Source organism: Nelumbo nucifera, chromosome 3 (assembly GCF_055504915.1).
Source record: "Nelumbo nucifera cultivar China Antique chromosome 3, China Antique-T2T, whole genome shotgun sequence".
Taxonomy (NCBI): Eukaryota; Viridiplantae; Streptophyta; class Magnoliopsida; order Proteales; family Nelumbonaceae; genus Nelumbo; species Nelumbo nucifera.
The window spans coordinates 97,190,428-97,215,516 of NC_142651.1; the positions used below are offsets into that span (position 1 = coordinate 97,190,428).

The following is a 25,089-nucleotide window of genomic DNA, read 5'->3' on the forward strand; positions in this document are numbered from 1 at the left end:
AAACTATCAATACTGCCCAATATGCCTACACTGACGTATCGGGCATATTAATAGATATGTACAAAATGACAACAGCCGAACCACCACCACCGTGAATAGAGCCGAACAAATGGTCTGAATCACCTACATGGCATGGCAGGTCCCACTTTTATGATGGGTCTCGGTCAGAAGGTGAGATGTGTGGTGTACGATCATGTTAATAGGTTGTTGGAATGATTTTTTGTTGGCAGGAGATCCCAAACTCAATATAAATAGCCTTTTAACCACTGGCTCTTGTACCCAACACGTAGCTTCTCTTGTACCCAACACATAGCTTGGGCTTTGGAATAATTTATTCACCACCACCGTGAATTAGATGGCCATGGGCAGTTCACATCCATATACAGACCCATTCTGAGAAATAAATAAAGGAAAAAAGAAAAAAAAAAAAAAAAAAACAGAAAAGGGAGTGAAGAAGGAAGAGAAAAAGAAAGGAGAATGAGAAAGGGAATTGGGTACCTACATTGGGTTACTGAAAACAGAGCAAGCAAAGAAAAAAGAAGACGAGAAAAAATAATGGAGGGAAGAGAGAAGGAGATAAGAAAAAAAGAAGAGGAAGAAGAGAAAAAGGGAGGTTAGATGGGGTCACCTAGCTGGTTCGGTTGCACCCCTATTGGACAGCAATGGAGGAAGAGAGAGAGAGAGAGAGAGAGAGGAAAGGAAAAAGGGGAAGAAGAAGGAGAATTAAAAGAAAAAGAAGACAGACAGAGAGAGAGAGAGGAAAGGAAAAAGGGAAAGAGGAAAGAGGAAGAAGAATAAAAAGAGAAAGAAAACAAGAGAGAGATACAGTCTTCAGAGGTATGTCATGGACCTGAGGCTTCAAATTTCCAAATTTTCCACAGCTGAAGTTGGTATTCTTCTCCTGTTATTTTGTTAATTATCTTCTGAGAACCAGAAAAGAGCATGACCTTGTGATAGCTGCCTTGAGACCAATCAGGCCTCCATGTCTGAATCATAACTTGCGCCATGCACACAAGCATCTTAATCTGAGATTTATGCTATTCTTCTTATTACAATTTCAAGTTTTTAACCATACTAATCTGAGAAAGCTACTAACCACCCTACTAAACTGGCAGACCAATTTAAATTTAAATTACTAATAGACAGAGGGGAGATTTTTCCCCCTATCCTTCTTTATATTACATTACAGAAGAAGAACAAGAATGAAGAAAGAAGAAGAAAAAGAAAAAGGAGAAGGAGGAGGTTTACAAACAGCAGCAACAGAGCAGAAGCTTCACCATACTCCATACCCCCAAACTGAAAAATATAAAACAAACTACAAATTCCTGAAATTACAACCCAGCTTTTTCTGCCCCTAAACAAACCTAATTCATCCATCCATATACTTCTTCATGGAGATAATAATGATAGATATAGACAGACAGCTATCATATCTTTTGTAGATTAGACCATTTCTGGCTCGTCCCATATTCCAAATCTTAGTCCCGTTTAAAAAAAATCACGAGAAATTTGAGATTTGAATAATTCCGAGCGACGAGAATGAGGCGTGTAACGGGTCTAGATTTAGGTACCTGTTTAATCTTGTCCCATAATTAAGTTAATCAAGTCCAAGAATACGCCTTAGATCTTTTGTTGCAGAGTCGTCGAAGAGAGCTGGCTGGTCTTTCTTCTTGGAAAAACTCGGCAAGGGAAGAGCGCTAGGAGAAGGTGAGATAGAACAAGACGATCCAGCGTAAACGTCGGACCGCACGGCTACGCGAGGCGAAAACAGTTTCGCATCGGCGATTCGAATCTGCTTAGGCACCATTTCTGGCTTTGGTCCCAACCGCTCCGTGCCGTAAACAGTCTTCTTCGTAGAAAATTCACTTTTTCTATCTGGGTCGAGAGATGATTGACCACGCTTTACGATGGCCGCCTGTCCCACGACCAAATTCTTCGGCAACGACGGTTTCGAATAATCAAAGCTTGCAGTCGATCTATGCGAAACCGAGGGTTCAGTGTGAGTAATACGTTTTCTAGGTTCAGGCCCGATGCTCTGTTTCCGGCAAGGTCTATGGTTGCCGGCGTAGGGCTTGCGGCGAGGAAAGACGGCCGAGTTCACTCTCAATTCATCGATTAAACAGTATTGAGGACGTAAGATCTCCGTTCCCATCTCACAATTGAAAATAAAAATCTACCAATTCCGGTAGAACCTGAAGGTAGTGAAGGAAAAGAGAGAGAGAAAGAGATCAGAGAGAAGAGAAGAGAAGAGAGTTAGACTCTATTCTACTCTTCCTCCTCTTCTTCTTCTTCTTCCTCCTCCTTGACGGAGGATTTCTCCTTCTTCCCTTCTCTGTTTATTGTTTTACTGCCCTGCTTTTGGGAATTTACGTGAATCGGAGGCATTTATAGAAGGTTGGCCAAAACTTTAGCTGTTGGGGGCCAACAGACTGAGAATTTCTGGAGATGCCACGTTATTCTGAAAAAATGGATAAATTAATATAATTATCTTAATTTAATTTTACTAAAAACCAAAGTATGGGCGTGAACAGGTAAACCGCCCAGAACGTGCAACCCAGAAACTGTCTCATCTCAACAGCCTATGCTGTTGGACCCCAACAGCCAAAATTAACCCGGGGCGTTGTGGGGCGGGGATGTGATCTCCCATTGGAAAGTGACACGTGGCTAATTAGGCTGGGTATTCCTCTCTCATATGTGGAATGGTCTCCGTGTTTTTCTCCTCTTACATTTTAACAAGAAACGTGGGAAGTTAGTTACCCAGAGATAAGTAAGATAACAAATAACGTAAGTGGTAGGCCCATCTGGTTGGACAGAAGTTTAATGGCCCATTACCTACCCATTGAATTATGGGGGAAGAATTAAGGCACCCAGCTTTTAAAATTTGGATATTATGTATTTTGTTTTCTTCCCCTAAGGTCACTGCCGTATTGTCTTTGCCTTTCAGTGTGGTACATTTATTTTCTTCTTTTTCTCTCCTATACTCACCAATCTAGCTTCATCAATAAAATAAACCAAACCTGATGACGTGCGTTTTGGCAGTTCTCGGTTGGTAAATGATTCGAATGTCTAGTTCAATAACTCCTATATGTAATGTGGTTCAAATGTGCTGTTACTTAGAATATGGTTAGGATGTCTAGCTGAATAATTCCTATCTGGAATGTGGTTTGGACGTCTAATTAAATGGTTCCTACCTGGAAGGTTGCTGGGATGTCTACCTATGGTGATGAGTTGTATAGCTTAGTGAGGCAACCTGCAAGGAAACAATGTTAGAATGCCTGTGTTGCTTTACTCGGGGTGGGCACTCTGGTGCTTAGTCAATGAGCTGGAGATTTTTTGAGAGAGCTAAAAGCGAGATAGAGAGTTGCGAGAGCTACGAGAGCTAAATTGTGCATCTATCTTCTAAGGTTGGAGGTAAGACCTTTATATAGGCATTGTTTGGCATGGGTATCATGCACCATGTCCGGGATCTCCGAGAAGACGTGCCTAACTGGTCCAAAGTCCTCGGAGGTAGTCGTGCACATAGGCCAATCTTTGCGCCTTACTCGGTTTCCTCCAAAACGTTCGAGGTGAGAACTGACTTCCGAGATACCCGGGAGTGACGGGATGCATGCAGAGTTGGTTGGCAAGCACATCTCGTAGGTCACCACCTAGACCTCAATCAAATCGGCAAACCATCAAGGGAGGTTGCACCTCAAGTCGAGGTCACTTCGATCAATACTGACGAGATACCACAAGTTGACCCTGGACGAGGTGCTACTAGCCATGCACGTCAGGGTGCCTGAGTTGTAGACGAGGTCGCTAGGTCGACAGAGGCAGGTCGCCAAGTCGGCGGTAGAGGCAGATAGGTCACCAGCTAGGACTCCATCATTTTGGCTAAGACAAGTCATCGCTTAAGTGATACCAAGGTGTCATCTAACCTTTTTAAGATGCCATGTGTCAAGAAAAGCCTACCGGGCCCATACAAAATGACCTATCAAGTATCACCCACTTGGTTATGATTTCTGAAAATCATAAGTTGATAAGTCATATTTGAGACAAGGTACAAGTCTTTTCTTATTCATGATATCTGCTTGCTTCCTCCCTTTACTATTCCCTTAGAATATAGCTAAGTAAAACAAAGCAAAAGGGTTTTTCTCTTTTGTTGGGCTTGAAGACAACGTTCTTTCTTGTGTTGTGGGCTCACTTCACGTGGGCCAAATACAATGCCAACCATTGGTTGTGACTTGAGACCAAAAGCCATGGGCCCCTCATTGGATTGGTTCGTTTGGACTCATTCAACCTCCAAGCAACACCCATACTGTACTGTGTACCATGATGGGTGAAACTTCTACTTTTTTTTTTTTATTAAAAGCAAATTAGGAAAGCAACAAAGATGCATAGAGGTAGCTGCGATGGTGTGTCTCAGGGATCTTTGGGAGGGCCTAGTTGAAGATTCAGCTGCTTTGTAGAGCAATAAGTTATTCAGAGAGGCTGAAGTGGACAACCCTTCAAATAACTAAAAAACAGCCAAGTTGGGCTGTCAAGATTTCTTACTAAACGTTTATACCATATGAAGTAGATGTTATTGTCTTTAACTTTGATTCGGATCATAAAAGTTAAATTCAAATATCATATATCATATATGGTTAATTCTTATTTGTACACACGGGACTTACATCAAAAAGACATCTGACTCACAGTTTTCCTTTTAGTTTTGTAGTGTTAAGGTGTAGCTAAAAGACATGGGTCGTCTCTAACACACCCTGAATATGTTAATTTCATAAAGAAATGGTTTATTTTGAATTGTAAATTTTGTAATGGTAAGGAATCAACAAGGAATGATGCTTCTACATCTCTTTGTTTCTCTTAACCTTTTTAATTGACTTGTGGGACAGAGAAATAAACGTCTCATGACTCTCATTGTGCAGAAACTCTAGTTAAAGCATTTATGTTTTAGAAGGAAGAGGAATGTCATTAATAAATAAAAGCTTTTATTCTTTGACTTTTCAAATTTCTTTAGCATAGTACAGTACTTTTTCTAGCAACATTAATAATTCTTCTTAATAGGGCTGTTCACGGGTCGGGTTGGGTCGGTTTGCTACAATTTTTCCAATCGACCCGACCTAGTCGGGTTACCTGACATAGAAATCGAAACCGACCCAGTGTTAAGCAAAACCGACCTGGTCGGTTTGAGTCGGGTTGGGTCGGTTTGGGTCGGTTTCGGTTCTAAGTTCATCCCCGTGATAAAATCTTGCTAATTTTAAAAACAGTCATAAATTGAATGATTCAGCCATCTCCTATGATAAAATTTAAATGAAAAGTTAATCACAAAAGTTGTTTATTAATCACTATTCACTAATCCAAAGTTTCTTGCAACCATTCAAAAACTAGGTGGCCTAATGGGCTTTGGAACTTCATGTTTGAACTAAGTCGGTTTGGTTCGGGTCGGTTTCAGTTTTTTTGTGTGAAAACCGAAACCGACCCGAATCATCGATTTAAGAATTTGCACAACCCGAAACCGACCCGTGCTGATTAAAACCTGGCTGACTCGAGTTGAATCGGTCCGAGTTGGTCAATTTGATCAGGTTGGGCCTTCTTATGAACAGCCCTACTTCTTAAAGGTAGTGAGAGCCGATAGCAAGACTCTAAACTGCATCTCACTTGAGACTACCCAATTTGCATGCCAATTGAACCACAATCGGTAGAGTAAGGCAAGTCACTTGGTCAGAACAATTTGTACTGACTACGACTTAGTACTAAGAACAATATAAACAGGGACACCATGCCCAAATGGAGACCTAGCTAGTATTCATTTAAGAGAGGAGACCCAGATCCTCAAATCTCTCTCTCTCTCTGACTGGAGTCCATGCATGTTCCAACACAGGAAATCATATATATGCCATGATAGGCCCAATCTTTTACACCATTGGATCCTGATTTACAGATAGTCTTTCACAAATTCGCATTGCTAGAGCTAGAATCAATGGTGGAACAGATGGTGTATGTTCATTTGGTCCTAGGCTAGCTAGGGAGCAGTTGAGCAGCAATGAAGATTGGATTATCGGATGCCAATCCAAGGGTAAGATTGGATTATCGGATGCCAATCAAGTAACCATTCAATCTAAAAGTTTAAGTTGGTAGATGAGGTTCTTAAATAGTTTTTTATTCTTAAACACACTCCTCTTTTATGCAAAAGTTTTATTAGGCTTGAAGCATAGGCAGACATAAATCCACCCATATCTTGTCTTTAAATTTAATTAATTATAATGAGAGCGGCAAAAATTGAATATACTATATCAAAAAACTATTCAACCTAAAAGCTTAAGATATTAGATGACATTACGCAATAGGTTTTTATAATTGAAAGTAGTCCATCACATGCACCATTTGTTTTATTGTCACTTGTAAGTTGTATATGGAATTGACCACCATGCCCACAAATTTGTGACTAGGTCGCAGGGGAATGGGATCTGCTCCTCACACGGGGGCGCCTCATAGGCACATCCACCATGCATTGGGAACATCTCCCATAAATAATAATTCATAAATACGGGAGATGTTCCCAATGCATGGTACAATGTGCAAGTGAGGCGCAAATGAAGCGCCCTGTGTGAGGAGCAGATCCGGTCTCAGCAGGCTGCTGATGTACAATTCCTTCCTTCTTCTAACTTACTTTTTTGACCAGGTCGCCTTCAATGACCCCAAAAATATTTCAGTCAAATTGAGTACACTAAATAATAACAATTTGTTTATTTGGTTTTGGAGTTCAAATCTGCCCCCCCTACACACCCCACAGAATGCGCCCTAAAAATATCCCACTAACACATCCCAAGTGTATATTGGGAACATCTCCCAATGATAAGTATGGAAGACGTTCTCATATATTTTATATGTATTTATAATATAATATTTTATATGTATTTCTTGTTTTTATTATATATTATAAATTATACATATAAAAATTGAAAAACCAACAAACCGAATTAATGATTAACCGAATCGGTCAATCAGTTAATTGATCGGCTTCGGTTCGATTTTGATCATGGTTTTCTAAAAATCAATAATACCGGTTCAGTTTGAAAATTAAGCCCATATTTCGATTAACCAAACCGTCATCATCCCCACCTCACTATATGGGTCGTGCACAAATCCGAACTCACTTCATCACTCTACTCTATTAATTAAGTTCCTGTCCTTTGCCAAATTCGGAATCTTCATATTACAAAACAAACCTCAACCTTCCTTATGTGTGGTTATGAATTAATTCTTACAACTTAAGGATTACAACAAACCTAATTTATTTTTTTTCATCACCCATGCATATTTTGTTCAACATTTTTCCGATGAGAAAGGATTCATTGAAGCCTGTATCTCTTCTAGTGTTCTCCCCTTGGTCTCTGGTACTAGATATGCCACGAATACAACAGTTAACCCACAAATACTTGAGAACATGAAGAAGGTTCCTAGCAAAATAAAGAATAAATAAATAAAATTTGTGTTTCCAGCAAATTCATCATTTAAAATTAAGGGCATCTTCAGTACTCTAAGGCTATGATTGGTTTGAAGGAAAAGGTAGGGAAAGGAAGGGAAAGACGGGAAACCTAAACAATGTTTGTAAAGGTTTCCCTACCTTTCCCTTCCTTTCCCTGCATTTTCCTTCAAACCAAACATAGCCTAAATGTAAAGCATTGACATATATACATGCTTCAGTCATCATCACCTGATGAGCTCCATTTCATTAGAAAGTTGAAAGCGTATGAGACAATCCAAGAACCAAGCCAGCTCACCAATGTCACAAGACTACCGGCTGAACTTTTCATGTTTATAGGAAATATCTGAAATCACACAATACTCCATTCATCTGATCTCCAAGTGAGGTTCAAAGTATTGATATGATACGCCCCGTATAGTATCATCTTGGGATATATATATAAAACTGAAATTTGGAAAAAACAAAAAAATAAAAGGTGCATGGTTTAAAGTACTGATACACCCCTGCCGATACACAAAGGTGTATTGATAGTTTTAACCATGTCTCCAAGCATTCTCACCATGTAAGTATAACATGCAATTGATTCTTATAAATTGGTTTACCTCTGACATTATAACCCATGGTATTCCTCCCATGCCCAATGAGAAAGATCCTGTATACACCTAATCACAGCAGCACACAAACCATGGAATATTTACCCATCAAATCAACACAAAAATATATAAAAATAGAAATACATGGAAAGCTTAGCATAATTTTCTAGGCATTAACAAGCCTTTTTCCCCCCAGAAAGTTAGAATTCTTCCAATTCTTTGTTTCAAGTGCAATACAGAATAACTCTTCTACACCAGTCTCCCATGGACAAAACTTATAATTGATTTTGTCAAGAACAACAGAGAACACACATGGCCCCATATATAATATTTCATGAGAAAATTTATTCGATTATATGCATTACCAGTACACCTATAAGTGCCATTATGGAAGTCCCCTCCTTCCACCATTGATTGTCCTGTTTCATTGCAAGGTCTGCATTCAGGGAATGGTAACCCAAGAATATGACAAAGAACCAATGAAGAATTAAAGTACTTAAACTGTATTTATTAGAAACCTGCAAGAAAAATGATGTTCCTACAAGGAAGCAACCCAGGCATGTTCCAGCTGCAGAAACCTGTAAATGTTATATAGTAGTTTAATCACTTGAGTATTTTTCTGGCATTCATCAATATCCTCATCAGAACTTGAAAGTTGGAGAGGTACTCTTCTGCTATTCTTACCATTAAAAGTTTTCTGCGTCCAGACTTATCCATTAAGAGCACACCGAATGTGGTCATAGGAATCTGCAGAGAGGAGCATCTACATATATTAAGTTATCAACTCTATATGCATTGACTCTCAACCACAAATATGAAGGATCTCTGCAATGTCTAGGACCTGAACTGCAGCCATGAATATGGTCCCAATGTTTCCCGAAGAGAAACCTGTCATTATCCACATAAGTTTTGTGTCTTCATTAATGATTTTTGAAGAGTTATTTGAATTTTGAAGCACAATGTTTTTACCTGCTGATACAAAAATTGCACTCGCATAAAATGCAATCCCATTGACCCCTCCAAACTGTTGTAGCACCATCAGCCCAACTCCAACCTAAATACATATTTAATGAATCATAGAGGGGTCCAGAAGTGATGGAACATCAAATTCACAGCTGTGACAGAATTAGGAGTCTCACAATAAGAGAATGTGCATATTTCCATTGAAACAAATCTAGTATTCTAGCTTCTGAGAGGCGTTGAAGGGCCTCTGTGTAGTCCTGGAAAACAACAGCAGAGCGGTCCATCTCATAAGAACCCATTTCATTTTTTATTCCATTAAGATATGAAATTAGACAATTCCATACTCTGATCTCTGCTGATTCTTGAGAAATATCAGCATGCTTCCCCCGCAGGCGCTGTAATGCAGCTTCTGACTCTTTGGCTTGGCCAACTTTTGCCTGAAATAACATTTGTATGATAAGTTGACCCCTTCTACAATCTATATTGGGAACTTCACTTGACATGATTTGAGATCTGACTAACCAGCCATCTTGGAGATTCAGGAATGAAGAATAGGCCCAAGAGCTGAACTAGGCATGGAATAGTTCCTGCATATGAAATCAAATACATGGAGCCATTTGTAGAGTACATGCAATACTGATCAACCAATTCTGTTATCTATCTTTCTTCCCATCTTGGAGTTTCAGTTAAGGTACCATCTCATATCCCATACAAATAGCCCAAAAAATGGTAGAGTTATTTGTGGAGCTCTATTTCTGACCACCTAGGATGTAGGGCGGGGATACAGTATTAGTGATACTATTCAAATTAAGCAGATGGAACTGACCCATTAGTGCCAAGGTACGCCAGGTCACTATTGTTCCAAATAGGAATGTAAGGGATGCACCACAACATATCATTAGCTGCAGAATAATGAACAAAGAAATAAGCCAAGGGCCCAAGGTATAAAGAAAGGGAAGCATGCTATCTGACCAAATTCTCAAGAATATGTTTTTTCACTTTACCTGATTCACAGTCGTAAATGCTCCTCTTATATTTTTGGGAGTTATTTCTGCTATGTACACAGGAACCTGTTAGCCATTTGTTTTCATAATCCTATCAGTCGCCTTGGATATAAGAACATCAGTAAACAGTTGGCACAGGATGCATTTAGAAGAAAGAGTAGACTTCCACCCAGCTTACCACATAAGAAAGGAGTCCAATTCCATATCCCATGGACAGTCTTCCAATGTCGAGCCACCACACATCCTTTCATGTTCAAAATGTATTGAGCATATATCATGGCCAACCAAACCAAGTAAATACAGATTATACCAAAGAAATTGTTCTACTTTCTCCCTGTTCAAACTTCAAAGTGTTTATTCCTTCTATTGTTTAAGAACAAACCTTGGAGAAAAAAATTGCAAGCCAGCCCATGGTGCAGAAAATTTCTGAGACCCCCATTGCCTGTTTTCCAAGAAAAATCAATTTGAGCATAACTGGTACATACAGGTTGGTTAGTTATTACAGACTGCAATGCTACATTGCTTTGGGAGAGCAACAGTATCTATACTTACACCTCTCCGACCAATGAGATCAGCAATCCGTCCACTCGTTATTGCACCAATCATTGCTCCAATTGTCAATATTGAGCCAAAGACTGAATACTGCTCTTTAGCACACAATAACAATGGAAATTGTTAATAAAGTTAGGGAAGTTTCATTCATATGAGAACCATGGTTCGCAATATCAACGATATTTGGCTAAATATCCCTGATATGTCTCATTTTGCTAAGTGGTGATACAAAGTTTTCCGGGAATCCTTTTTTTCAAATATCCCTGATATTTTGCAGATATGCCAGCGACATTTTTGGATTTCATTGATAGACTATACATTTATGGTTTAAAATTTTAGGATATTGCTAAAAACTTTTCAATATTTCATTAAAATCATCATAAATTTTTTAAAAGTATTTTTCTAAAAGAACCTGTGGAGAATTGGTGATTGGATAATTGGTTTATTATTTTCATATGATTCACTTACTATGTCACTATATTTCAAAAAGAAGAAGAAAAATGCATATAACTACAAAAGAGTATTCTTCAATCTAATCAAAACATATAGTAGCAAAAAAAAAGACAAAAGTCAAAATAGCAAATAATTGACATATTTGATTAAGAGAAGATGGCTAAAAGGCTAAAAGAGAGATAGAGAGAGATAGCTATTTAAGTCTCTTAATTTTCTCCTATATTTGATTTGTATGGTTCTTTGCTATGGTCTTTTGAGCCTTGAGTATTTCTAATTCCATGTTTCTTATAATGATTCCTTAAAGGTTTATTAACTAATTCCATGTTTCTAGAAAGCTTTTCTGATTTTTTAGATTTTCCAAATATCTTACCGGAATATCTCCAAGATATTTCCATGGTGAAATGTCCATCAATTTAGAAATTATGAACCATGGTGAGAACTATAGTCTATCTATCAATGCTAAAACAGAGCATTCTCTTTCTGTTTACTCACTATAACTTGGGGATAAGACAACTCATTGACCATGTTCCAGGTCCAAGAGCTCTAATTGATGTGGGTTCTGAGTTCTGAGCATTTGTCACAGAAACAAAATTGAGCAATAGTCCATTGGGTTCATCTGCTTAATTGGACTATGTTTGATCATCATTTTAATCACATCATGGCATACTACAATAGGCCATTTTCTGAAATGGTTTTGATGCTCCCAAGTCCAACCAATAATCATGCTCTGTTAAGCATAGACAGAAAGAGCACATCCTGATCCAGCTGGTTCAGCCCAACCCGAGCCAACCTGACCCGAGCTGCACAATACATGAGAAGAGTTTGAAGCAAGAGTACCTCTGCCAGAGAGAGCCCAAGATCGTTCATAATTCCGAACTCTGTAGGTGATGAATATCCAACCTGCATGAGATGAGGATTACCCACCACCACCAGCGCCATTAACTCAAGTCCAAACTATGTAAAACAGTAGATTTTGTTCGAGGATTTTCGATGTGCTAGTGCTACTTACAGCGGACCCGAAAACGTAGGAACCCGAGGCAGCGATGAAGGTGCTCAGTACAACTACTGCTATGGAGGTGGAGGATGTTCCTTCCTGCTCTACATGGCCACCGCCACCACCACCACCTCCACTACAAGTTTCAGGGTTTTCTTTCAGAATCAAGGGCCTCGATGTATCTCCTTCCTCTATGCTTTCTCTGTCCATTCTTCTTCTTTTTTCTTCCGGATCTGGAAACGAGGCTCAGAAAAGGAATGGGTGGGGGAAGTAAGGGGAGGCTGGACAAGGGAGCAGAAAAAAGAAACAGAGAAGGCGATGGGGTTTTGTTTATTAAGGATTACAAGGACGAGATGGAGAAATGCCGGGCGGATTTTGTCGTTTGCGATACTCATCGTTTCGTTTGTCCTTTTTTATTTCAACAGCCAACGTCCTTGTCTGTGTTTGTCACATTTCCACGGCTTCATATTCCGAACTCAGTACGTTCTTCAATCTCATTTGTTCATTTATTTTTAATGCGATAATAATAGGGTTCTTTTTTAGGAGAAAAAATTGAAAGCAATGATAATGTTCCGAGTTCTCCTTCCAATTTTAGGTGTAATAATAACCTCAATTCAATCAATGAAGATATCTCCGCCATTGATGTGCTAAAATTTGAAAGGGGTAATTTAGACGCTTTTGAATCAATGTGTTCTTTTTTTTTTTTTATAAAAGAATCAATGTGTTCTGCACGCAGTAGGGAATGCTGATACAATTGATTTCTCTCTGTGCCAACTTGAGGGAAGGGGAAGCATTGTACCTATATACGATATATGAGGAAAGATGGGGTTATTCCGCTCCAACAAACCCAGACGATGCTACTAATGTCTCAGGCAGACTATACAACCTTCCAGTATCTTAAAATGATATCCAAAGCGTATCCCGTTGAACTTATAGAGATGGTTTATAAAGCCATCTTCGGTATCGTCACTTGCAGTCGTGAATTCTCTAGGATTCCATGAAAGGCTAAAAGAGGAAGAAGATAAAACATCAGATATGTCATCTACTGTTGTAGCCGAAGGTCTACTTTTTAGGGAGATCTTCTCACTTCTAAACATTATCTCCTTCCGCCAAAAAAAAAATTATCTCCTTCCAAAGTTGGGTTCTATTTCTTTCGTCTAAAAATAGAAAAGGGTCTAATAGAAAGGGTAGCAATCCCAAACGAATGTAGTTGCAATCTTGTTTCTCTTGCTTTAGCTGTTAAGAATGGAGAGCTAAAGGAGGGAGGTAGGTGAGCCTCCCCTCATAGGTGAGACCTATTTATTAGGTAGATATTTGATGTTATGGACATTAACTAATTTGATATTTGAACTGTCTAGGTAATCCAAAAGTTCAAAGTGCAGAGTTTCACATTGCATCCACATGTTTCATGCACAAACTATTGGAGCATAATGTATCTCAATTTGAAAGTCCAAATGGTGAAAGATATAAATGAGTTAAAACATAAACAGGTTCTGGTTTATATAATCAATGTATGTTTTTCAGATGAAGTGGTGAATAAATCCTGGTAAGTATTCCCTCAGGTCTTTCCGGGGGCAGCATAAAATCTTCTTGCTCTCTCCAACCTGCATCTTATCAATGAAACAATGAAAAAAGGAAAATACCAGCAGAAATGCTTGTTTCCCCCTTTTATTTTCTTTGATCTTCTCTAGGTGGTATTAATTGCAGCCTGAATTTGTTCCAGTGTTCGCCCCTTTGTTTCAGGTACTACTTTGGCCACGAACAGGATTGCTAGTCCATTAATTGCAGCATAGAGGATAAAGGTGCCTGAAAACCACAGAAATAGTAAGTCTAACCTCTCTCTTGTGATTGATAGATGTTGCTTTATTATTGAGGCCCTTTATACACCAGAAAATACAGTAGAGCAATGTAATAAAAAATCCATGTAGTAGCTAACACTAATTCATACAGCCTCTTTTTATGACAGGGGTAAGGCGGGGCGTGTACATCTGTCCCTCCCCAGACCCCACATTGGTGGGAGAGTCCAGATCTGCTCCTCATAACACATACCACCCGCACATCGGGAACATTTCCTGCACTCAAGTGTTCTTATTCATGGGTAGATGTTCCTAATACACGGTGAGTTGTGCTGTGAGGTCGGTGTGAGGTGTGCTCTATGAGGAGCAAATCCCGATTCTTGGTGGGAGCCTCATGCACTGGGCTGCCCTAAGGTAAAATAGGGCCTAAAAATTCTTAGGTTTTCAGTATTCAACATCTTTAGTTTAAATTCTCAGATGGGTTTTATTAGATGATGCTGCAAAGAGACTTTCCCTTTCTCTCTGATTTTTCCTTTTTCTGTTCTTCTGTTTCCTTGCCTCTGTGCTCAGTATGGAGAGTAATCATACCATAAGAGCTCCAGCTCATGAGGAAGTTGAAAGTGTAGGAAATTGCCCATGCACCAAACCAATTCACCAGTGTTGCAAGGCTTCCAGCAATTCCTTTAACATTTATTGGGAATATCTACAACAAAAGCAATTTTCCTTTTAGAAGCATGATACAATTATGTGCACAATAATTAATGAATTGATGAGCCTTATGAATATCAAGATACCTCAGACATTATAACCCAAGGAGTTGCTCCCATTCCTGCTGAGAAGGATCCTATATACACCTGAACTCTTAAACAAGCAAAGGTCAAATGGAAGACCATAAAGGGAAAAGAAAGAAATAATTTTGCAAGAGAAATATATAAACTTATAATTATTAAGATGTTTACAAACTAAACTCTTCTGGATAGACAATCATTTATTACCAGTATGCCAGTTACAGCTAGTGCTGGGACTGATTTGATTGACAATTCATGAACCTGGTTCCAAAAGATATTTCCATTTATTAAATTAGGTGATGCCACAAAAAGGAAAGTTGTTAGGTTTGATAGTTTCAGAGATACCTTTAGATAGAAGGAGATGGCAGTTAATATGCAGCCCAAAACCAGCCCTGATGCAGAAACCTAGAAGACCAAAAAAATGCCTTTTATCCATTATGAGAGGATGTATGCGATACTATATCTTTGATATAAGCAAAGTCTTTCCGTTCTCTTGTTATTACTATTATCATGATTGCTATTTATATTTTATTTTCTTACCAATAATAGTGGTCTCCTTCCAGCTTTATCCATTAAGAATGCACCCAATGCAGTTATCACAACCTGGAAAACAAAATCATTTAATGCAATTTCACAGGGCATGATAATTCAGATTTCAGATGTATTGAGACAAAAAGAGTTGACACACCTGAAGACAAGCATAGGTAATAGTCCCCACATCAGAAGGAAATCCTGAGAGATTAAAGATGTGATGATTTTAAGCATATAAACATATAAAGATATGAGAGATCATTTGTTGAAATGCAGACATCTTTCTCTTCCCATGACTAAATAATAGGTACCACATCAGGCATACTTCTGATGAAGAAATCTTAAATGAAGTTATTTACCTGCAGATACAAAAATCTGGCTCACATAAAAACAGATTCCATTGATCCCCCCAAATTGCTGAAAGACCATCAATCCAACTCCAACCTGATGATTAGAAATTTTGCTGATCAAAATGAAATTTAAAAAAGAAAAGGAGAAGGAAAATAGTTGAGCATCAAGTCCTAATCAACATGTCTAAATGGGATAGCCGGGGGGGCATGGAATTTCAGTTCTACAATTTGATGCAATCTCAATACTAATTGGACTAAGAAAGATGTTTACAATGACTGAACGCAAGTATCTTCGCTGAAACAAATCTAGTATTTTTGCTTTAGGAAGCTGTTGGAGAGTCTCTATATAATCCTGACAGTTAACAGTAAACCCCCATCATTTTTATAATTGTGGGCATTCTCTTGCATCATGTAAATGTGTAGGTGTCTTGAGAATAGAGTTAAGAAATGAGAACTTGGATTTCTGCTGCTTCATGAGAAATATCAGCATCCTTGCCACGGAGCCTTCGCAGAGCAGCATCAAACTCTTTCTGGTATCCCATTTTTGCCTGCAATTATGGTTAAAAATAAATTGATATAGATTATCCTAAATGCTGTTTTAATATGATGCAGTATACAAGATATTTTTCATTGCTTTCTTACCAGCCATCTAGGAGACTCTGGAATGAAAAAGAGGCCCAGAAATAGAATAAAGCATGGGATCAATCCTGTAAGCAAATTATATCCGTCATTCCCTTGTCACAGTACCCAATTCAATAGATGTTCTTTTTTATGTACCTTATATTTCACAAAATTAGTGTAATCTATTAAGGTTCTTAAGATAATTGTCACAGAATTTACTAGTGCCTGAAATATTACCAGTTAGAGCTAGAGCTCGCCATGTTAGAACTGTCCCAATTATGTAGGCAACAGACACACCACTACAGATCATGAGCTGCAGAGTTAGAAAGTAAATACATATTATCCATGACTTTATCATTCATAGAACAATAGATATCCTTCATTTTATCTTTTATTTATGAGTGATCCACATACAATACTAAGAAATCATCCCTGTAGCATATCAAGGACAAAGGTAATAACAGTGAATCAAATGAAGTTATACTATCAGTGATTTTTATTGATTTGGGCACATCTTATGTTTTCATAAATAGGCACACACCATGTGGAAAGAGGAAAATTTTAAATAAAAAGGAATAATAATAAGCAACACTAGGGTGTATCAGGTGTATCACTGGATCCCCAGACTTCATTCTGCAGGACATACTAATGTCTTCTAGTGTGTCTTTTAGCATACTGAAGTTGGGTGATACACCTTCATGTTGCTTGCTAGAATAAGTATTAACTAGGGTTAAGATCTGGTTATGTAAAAATAGAATATGCCCAAATCACACCGTTATATGTTTCTGTGTGTCTGCCCGTATGTGTATATGTGTGTATGTGTATAGATGGATAGATATAAAGATATCTGTATATCTATGAAATTTTTTTTTTCTTTTCTTGATGGGCTGTATATCTGTTTGTTTACGTGAAGGTTTTCTCAACCTGGTTGACTGTTGTCAGGCCTCCTCGAAGATCTTTGGGTGCCATTTCAGCTATGAAAACAGGTACCTGTTCACCCATTTACTCATTAGTACATTAATCTTGCACTTGAAAATGCTGAAACATTAGACACAGAAGACATACCACATAAGAAAAGACCCCCATTCCATATCCTGTTGATAGTCTTCCAATGTCCAGTAACAAGGCTCCCTTTTATGCATCAAGATATAGAGCAGTTTTACTTGTGAGAAATAATAATGCCAATTACGAAGTAATGTTGATGAAAGTGAAGGCTTCAAAACTAAAAGGAGAGAAGAGAAAACCTCAGCAAAGTAAATGGCAAGCCATCCACCAGTGCAGAAAGCAGCTGACATCCACATTGCCTGCTTACATTTCCATGAAACAGTCAACAGTTTTTAAATAGACTTAGTTGTCTTTGTCTTGGAAAATACATGCTTGAATATAATCAACTTCATTTGGTTCTCCCTGTGCTTACCCCTTTCCGGCCAATGAAATCAGCAATAGGCCCACTAGTGATAGCACCAATCATCGCACCAAAAGTTAATATGGAGCCAAACACAGAGTACTGCATATAAGTAAGTGGCATGATTTAAACACATTCATGTAATGTGCAAACTTTGCAACTTGATAATCCTATCAGAAAGCTGGATCTGCTTTCAAAAGTGATCAATAAAAGAAAAACAGAAAAGAAAAAGAGTACTTTCTTAATCCAGTGAATCATTTTATGTAGCCTAATAACCATTATTTCAAAAGTGTACAAAGTGGAACTCCGAGCTGCTGGCTTCATAGGCCTATGCAATATCATATCATAGCTACATAAACCCCAGTGCACCAGTAGTAGACTAGTAGGCACAGCATATATATATATGGAAGCATGCATAAATGCATTACCAAACAGCAATACATTTTGGTTCATGTTTTTTTTTTTGTAAGCCATCTCTATATGAGTTTCCTACAACTTTCAGGCTTTTATGAAGCCATATGTGAAACATTCATCTAGAAATAACAGTCATTTGGTTATTGGCATAAACAAACACCTTGAGTGGGCTTCCCTTTGTTTTCAAGAAGGTGCTCTGTTATCTATCAAAAATAAGCCAAGTTAAATCTAGTGAACAAATCAATCCAAAGAAACTAAATCTGTATGCATACCTGAGCGAGAGATAGTCCTAGATCCTCCCTGATAGCAGACTGAGTAGGTGATGAATAGCCAGCCTAAAGGAAACAAACCAAAGAGCTTCCTAAGAACACCTAACCTTGTCATACTGAGACTATGATCCGAAAAAGTAAAGCCTTTCTGCCCTTTTTTTTTTTTTCTGGAAACTCAGCAACCGACGTGATAAATCACCCTGGTAGCTAAACAGGCAAACAGCCCAGCCCACACCTTGAGGTGTTTCTGAAAAGGAACTGGATTAGCCCTTCAGGGTATGGAAATCTCAAGGCAGGGATAAAGTTGCACACAGGGATGTTCTCATCTGACAGAAATTATATACCATAACCATAGAAAATGGAAATAAAAGCTTGGGTCAAGTCAAATGGTGTGTTTCGTTGCCAAAGACCAATCATCCTAAGACCCACTAACCTACCCAAGTAATAAGGCCCATGGCTCAGAATAAATTGGTTCAGGTGTTCTTTAATCTCCAATAAGACTAGAGATTGGAAGCAGGTTAAGTGTTTCCAAATCCCAATAGACATGATGCTGGTTTTTTGACAAATGTTCATCCTTTTCTGCTTTTGGGAATGAGAAGTGGTACTTACACAGGATCCAAATTCGAAAGAGCCACAAACTGCGACAAATGTGCTGAAGTAAACCATCCATACTTGCTCTTTGCCGCCTTTGTTTTCTCCATGTTCTATATTCCGTATCAGTGGTTCTCTTATCCTTTGTTGGATACTGATAATGTTCTCTGCAGCTTCAGCATCCTGGTCGACGGCCATGTTTAATACCGAGAGGCGAGACCAGATATTTGACTAAGAGATGAGCTTTTAGCTTTGCGCTGCTAAAAGAAGAAAACGAGAGCCGTCTCTCCACACGATGTGTGAACTTTTCAAACCATTGTCTCCTCCTAAAATATTGAATATTCTTTGCCCACAGCCAGTTTTAACTGGCATCACCTAGACAATGAAATCTTTGTCCTTTGTCCTCTCCATGATTATTTATGGACTCCATACACAGATTACTACACTTCATTCAATTTTTCTATGTTCCATCCATTTGGGGTAGGAAAAAAAATATTTTTTAAACAACTGGAGTCTGGAGATGAGTGCTGAACTGAACTTGGTTTACCATCTGATGCTGTAAATTGGTGGCAAAATAACATTTAACTGTAAACAAGGACTAACACCCCATATACTTTCATTTTTTCAGTATGAGGAAGGTAGTAATGATTAATGATTAGACCCCCAACTAATGGTCTATGCATTTATTATCTGAACAGTCAATATTGACGCTGAAAAAGAAGAAAAAAAAAAAAAAAAAAAAACTCATCCTGATACTGTAATGGAGAAGTGAAAGAGGAATCACCACTCACCACCAGGCAGTCAGACCTACCGTCTCAAAACAAAGGAAGTCGACTGGGGGCCATAACTCATAAGAAGGGCTAGGACCCACCATGTATGAGGAGTTTAGATCTGCTACCAACCAGACGCTCCCAACTTGCCCCAACCAGCCATTCCAGCCATACATTGGGAACATCTCTCCATGAATGATGATAAGGGAGATGTTCCAATGTATAGTTGCAATGGCTTGTGAGGTCGTTATTGGGAGCGTCTTGTTGGTAGCAGATCCCTACCCATGTATGAGATATCCAGGCACAGATTATGAATGTCAAGTGTTTGAAGAGATCAGATTGATGCCCCACATGCACATCTATGCATTGAAGAACATCTCTTGTAATTATCATGGGGAGATGTTTCCAATACATGGCTGGGATGGGTTGTGGGGATAGGGCGCTGATGTGAATTCGTATTTGAAGGGCTTTTTGTTGGGAGGAGATCCAGACTCCCTCCTTCCCCCTTCGTTTTCCTGTCTTTATCTTGAAGCAAGTCAGATCCAGATCAGCTGCATGACAGTAGTCTTTCAATGGACGACCAGTCTTGTGGTTCAGTCCACATCTCCTCCCAAAAAAACGTTCTAACATGATCTATGCTGCACATGGTTTTTAAAACCGGATCGGACCGGACGGTTGGACTGAAAAAACCAGGAATCGATCACTTGACTGGTTCTATTTTCCTCCAAAACCGTTGATTTTGGTCAACAAACTGCTGAACCGGTTGATTAACCATTTGAATCGTTTGAACTGTTTTGACCGTTTTTCAATTTTTTTAATTTTTTTATTTTTTGTCAAAATGGGTCAACTGTTCAGATTAAACAATCAGACTGTTAGAACCGATAACTGAACCCCTGACCGATTTGATCACCGGTTCATTTTTAAAAACCATGATACCGCACATCCCCAGTCCCCTATTTTAGGACGGTTTTTTTGGGAGGAGATCCCAAGGTGGTCCAAGTGGATGAAAGAGCTCTGACTTCTGAGCCTCCTCGCATCTCCCTTTTAGGCATTTTGTTTTTAAGTCCCATCTGCAAAAATAAGAATAAATAAACCAACAGAAACATGAAAAAGCACACGGAAGACAAGATTTGACCTTTTTTTAATAATAATTGGCTATATTCACTGATGAGTGATGATGCCCTTCACCTTAATTTCAATTTTCAACTGGGATTACAAATCTAGATTCTTTTGTTGTTTGCAGTGCGGATTTCAGTTGGGGGCTGAGTGTAATTTTTTTTTTTTTTTATTTGTTGCTTTGGATTTGAGTGTCTTGTCTGTTTGTGAGAAGTAGAAATAAGAAGTAAAATGAAGTGACCACTTTAAATAGAATCGGAATCGCGCATCTCACAACACCGACCTTACATTCACATCCCACCATTGAAAACATCTCCCATAAATAATAATACAAAAGTATAGAAATATTCTTGATAGATGGTGGGATGTGCCTATAAGGAGCAGATATGGACTCCTTTAAATAAAGGATAAATTGGTGAATTTTTTCCTAAAGCTTTTGGTTGTTGTAAAAATTTCTCCTAAAAGTTTGGTAATTACAATCACCTCTTCTGAACTTTTTCATATAGGTGTAAGTAGATCCTCTTTGGTATAATTTTCTAAAAAAAAGGCATGAAAATGTCCAAAATACCTAAACATTTAACAAAAATATTTATTTTTCAAATTATCATTTCATATGAATCACTACCTCAAACCCTCTCAATCTTTTTTCTAAAATTTATTTATTTTTCAAATATTCCCTTCATATCAATCACTCAAAGGTAAAGTTGCAATAAATTTTCTTTGTTTTTGTTGTTCATAAAAGTTTGTATTGTTTTTTTTTGTAGAAACCAGCCTTAATAGTAACTGCATGTAGGGGTGTCAACGGTATTCGAAAATCCGATTTCGAATTCAATATTCGACATAATCAAATCGAATTCGAATAATTCGAATATCTAATCGGTCAAATTTGGATATCCTATTCTTATCGAATAGTTAATCAGATTCGAATTCGGATATGACTTGATTTGATTCGATAAATATCCAAATTCAATCGATTACTTAATTCTTATATAAAATATTTTATATAATTCATATATAATAATTATTTTATATATTTATATACTTTATATCAATAAAATATTTATTAATTATCTAAAATAATTAACTAATCAAATTTGAATTGAATCGAATATTCAAATGTTTAATCGGATTAGAATTCGGATTTTCTAATCGAATTCGAATTCATATATTACTTGATCCGATTTGAATTCAATTTGTTTACACCCCAACTACATGGGTATTTTAGACATTTTTATTACTTTTTTTTAGAAGATTCTACTTGTAACTGTATTTATGGGTGCAACTTGGGTGGGCCCAGCTCGAGCCTGAACCAGCTCAGCCCAAAATTTTACACGGGCTAGGCTTGGCCCCAAGAAGTCAAGCTTTTTTTATTTTTTAGGTTGGGCTCAGGCCTAGCCCTTAGGTAGCCCGAACCCAACCCAAGCCAGCCCAATTATATTCATTTATACATACATATTTTGCATACATATATACATAAATATATGTATACATATTTGCATAAATACATTTATATATGTATAATTTTAGAGTGGGTTCATTGACCAACCCGAATGCATCAAATTACAGTGTGGATTGGGCTCGAGTTGGGAAAATCGAGCTTGACCTCAGGCTTGGTCTGGGCTCAGGCCTTAAACATGTCAAGCCTGGGTTGACCTTAAAATCGGGCCAACTTGCCCGACTTGCACCCCTAACTATATTAGAAAGTTCTGCAAAGGTGATTGCAAATTTGTAATTACTAAACTTCAAGAGAGGTTTCAACAGTTTACCCTTAAGGTTGTGTTTGGTTGTAGTGCAATTTTATTTGTACTAGTACAAATGTAAGGGAGTGCAAATTTAAAAAATGTAAATTCTTATTTAATTTTGTTTCGGATTTTACTTTGTTCTGCTTCATGTCTTAATTTACTTCATTTGTACTGCAATCAAACAAAATAAGCTAAAATTTGAAACAAAAATAAGTCTGAATTTACACTCGAATCATTTGCACTGTCATGGTTTTGCATCAATGCAAATTTGTTTGCATTGCAACCAAACACAACCTAAGGCTCAATTTGGAAGGAATACAAATACAAATATGTAGAGTGCAAAACCTTTTATTTTGTATTATTTTGTATGTATTTGCATTGTTCATATTTGTATTTGTACTCTTTCCAAATTGAGCATAAATAAAAGAGAATGGAAGTAGAAGGGTTATTGTCTAGGAATAAGGTAGGATGCAAAATTGTGTTGTCTCCACTTTATATGAAAAACAATTAAGGTAGGATGAAGGTAATCCAAACTTTGCATCAATTGTTTGAGATGCAAAATGTGCATTGCCAATGAATCTTAAAAAGACAAAAGGTACAAATCTTGTATTAGGTAGGAATGCAAATCATAGTTATACAAACAAACAAAAGCAAAACTGAACCGATTACAAATTTTGCATTCGGTCAAGATATGTATTGTAACCAAACGCAACCTTAAGTGGCCATTTCACCCTTCAATTAAATGGTGTTTGAGATGTAGTTGCAAAAATTTGGAGGAGAAGCTCTGAGACGTATTTAAAGACATTGTCTTTAGAACATTATTTGCCCCCATTCAAATGGCCAAATTTGCTATTAGGTTGTAGGCAAATTTGTTTTCAAGATATAACAGAGCCTCGAGTGAGAAACTACAACCAACAAAGCTAAAGAATCTCCAAGGAAACTTAATATGAGACAATAATAATTCAGACTAAGAGAGACAAGTGTTTTATGTTGTGAACTTTTGAAAAGCTTGTGTATAAAATGACTTGACTTACATCCTTTTATAGATTTTGGAGAATCATCATTAAAAAGGAATGTGTTTGTTTTAAGAGGTTCTTTGTACAGTCACATATTCAAACTAATAATTAAGCACATGTGTTGCATATGCAAATTTTTTCTTCATATTAATTAATTGAATTTTAGATATATCATAGTTAAGATAAAAATTGAAAATTAATAAAAAGTAACAATATGATTAAAAATAAACTTAAATGCTTGTAGCAAATTATTATTATTATTATTAAATTTTGTATTCTATTTCTATCATAAATAAAAATAGATTTTATTTGAATAATTATTTTTATTTAACATGATGAATATATAGCATTAAAAATGTTCTCAAATGTTTTCGACAAATTTGTGTACATTTTTATTTTTGCTGTTCTATCTTTTTTAATATTTATTATTCAATTATGACATCATGGTTTTTTTTTGAAAAGTTGGATCATTAACCCACCATCTAGATAAGAAATAGTGTTGCTTTCAAATTAGTTTTAAATTAAGAAAACTTATAGTCAGAATTGGTTGTGCATTTAAAATTATGCTACAGGTTGGTCTAGAAACCAACAAAACTCAAGCAACCGGCTCTACGTTTTTAAATTATAAAAGCCCTCGCCATGTCATCGGAGACTTATGTGGCTATTGCCAATATGGGACTCTTTATAATTAGAAAATATAAAAAGAGTTTTTAATTTCTCTCCCACTCTCTCTCTTTCTCTATCTCCCTCCTACTCTCTCACTCTCACAGTCATCTCTCTCTTCTCAACGACTGTGTGATTTGAAAATAAATAAAAATGGTTTTCAGTTTTTGTATTTACACTCTATCTATCAATTTCTCTTATTCTCTCTTTCTCTTTCTACCTATCGTTCTCCCTCAATCTCTCTCATTTTCTTTATCGGTCGATCTCTCCTTCTCCCTTAATTTCCATCATCCTCCCTCAATTTCTCTCCTGCTCCCTTTCTCGTTCTTTTTTTTTTTAATTTTCTTAAACACTTATATGCATGGTGTTAATCAGACCGTATAAAAGAACATGAAACCAACTTGGTATGGTTCAAAAATCATTACACCAATTTGATAAAAATTCACAAGAAACTCTTGGTTGTGAAATTTAAACTAACTTGATAGAAATTTATAACTTAATTATATAAGTGGTTGGTCCCTTTAGTTTTTTTATACAATCTGATTAATATTATATAAGTTTGTAAGAAAAATAAAAAAAGAACAAAAGAGGGATCAAGAGAAAGACTAAGGAAGAACGATAGAGATTGAGGGGGAAGGAGATATTGATCGAGAGAGAGAGAGTGAGGGAGAAGAATGAGAGAGAGTGTGGGGGAAAGAAACAGAGGTTTTGATTTGGATACAGACCAAAACTGAGAGAGTATGAGAGACAGAGGGAGCGATAGATCGAGACATGACTGCAATTGTGAGAGAGAAGGGAGGGAGATCAAGAGATAGAGGGAGAGGGAGAGAAACTGAAAACCTATTTTTGGTATAGGCTTTTTCCTGTGTCCAACATGGATTAAGAGTCTCATGTTGGCAACAACCACATAAGCCTTAGATGACATGGCAGGGGTTTTTATAATTTGAAATTGAAATGTAGAGTCGGTTGTCAAAGTTTTGTTGGTTT

At 37.4% G+C, this 25,089-nt stretch overlaps 2 protein-coding genes and 1 long non-coding RNA gene across 7 annotated transcripts; 1 reads left to right on the top strand and 2 right to left on the bottom strand.

Moving 5' to 3' along the window:
- Window positions 1-7,126: 7,126 nt before the first annotated feature.
- LOC104586894 (sugar transporter ERD6-like 5) lies at window positions 7,127-12,361 on the bottom strand. Of its 3 annotated transcripts, none has more exons than XM_019195923.2 (18): window positions 12,046-12,361; window positions 11,874-11,936; window positions 10,584-10,673; window positions 10,414-10,473; window positions 10,210-10,275; window positions 10,032-10,097; window positions 9,854-9,929; window positions 9,550-9,614; window positions 9,372-9,464; window positions 9,204-9,284; window positions 9,034-9,118; window positions 8,906-8,952; window positions 8,749-8,811; window positions 8,583-8,642; window positions 8,430-8,483; window positions 8,074-8,133; window positions 7,700-7,814; window positions 7,127-7,442 (listed from the first exon to the last, which is right to left on the bottom strand). In XM_019195923.2, exons 1-18 carry the CDS (start codon window positions 12,238-12,240, stop codon window positions 7,309-7,311), a joined length of 1,473 nt encoding a protein of 490 aa, XP_019051468.1. In that variant the 5' UTR covers window positions 12,241-12,361; the 3' UTR covers window positions 7,127-7,308. The 3 variants fall into 3 exon arrangements, with proteins under 3 accessions (XP_019051468.1, XP_088756894.1, XP_088756893.1); XM_088900768.1 differs by having other exon boundaries at window positions 10,584-10,678; window positions 12,046-12,128; XM_088900767.1 differs by lacking the exons at window positions 7,127-7,442; window positions 7,700-7,814 and adding an exon at window positions 7,824-7,915 and having other exon boundaries at window positions 12,046-12,360.
- An 11-nt stretch (window positions 12,362-12,372) lies between these two features.
- Window positions 12,373-19,120, top strand: LOC109113954 (uncharacterized). 2 transcript variants are annotated; one of them, XR_002022081.2, is made up of 6 exons: window positions 12,373-12,509; window positions 13,774-13,854; window positions 15,919-16,028; window positions 16,108-16,204; window positions 17,030-17,102; window positions 18,969-19,120. It is a non-coding gene; the product is annotated as an uncharacterized LOC109113954 (long non-coding RNA). The 2 variants fall into 2 exon arrangements; XR_016083921.1 differs by having other exon boundaries at window positions 18,975-19,120.
- LOC104586886 (sugar transporter ERD6-like 7) lies at window positions 13,451-18,993 on the bottom strand. Of its 2 annotated transcripts, XM_010244262.3 has the most exons (18): window positions 18,814-18,993; window positions 18,208-18,270; window positions 17,534-17,623; window positions 17,361-17,420; window positions 17,182-17,247; window positions 17,041-17,106; window positions 16,354-16,429; window positions 16,138-16,202; window positions 15,951-16,043; window positions 15,767-15,847; window positions 15,505-15,589; window positions 15,303-15,346; window positions 15,155-15,217; window positions 14,960-15,019; window positions 14,822-14,875; window positions 14,621-14,680; window positions 14,415-14,529; window positions 13,451-13,836 (listed from the first exon to the last, which is right to left on the bottom strand). In XM_010244262.3, the coding sequence occupies exons 1-18, from the start codon at window positions 18,991-18,993 to the stop codon at window positions 13,718-13,720; spliced, it is 1,440 nt and encodes a 479-aa protein (XP_010242564.1). In that variant the 3' UTR covers window positions 13,451-13,717. The 2 variants fall into 2 exon arrangements, with proteins under 2 accessions (XP_010242564.1, XP_088756895.1); XM_088900769.1 differs by lacking the exon at window positions 15,767-15,847.
- Window positions 19,121-25,089: the final 5,969 nt, after the last annotated feature.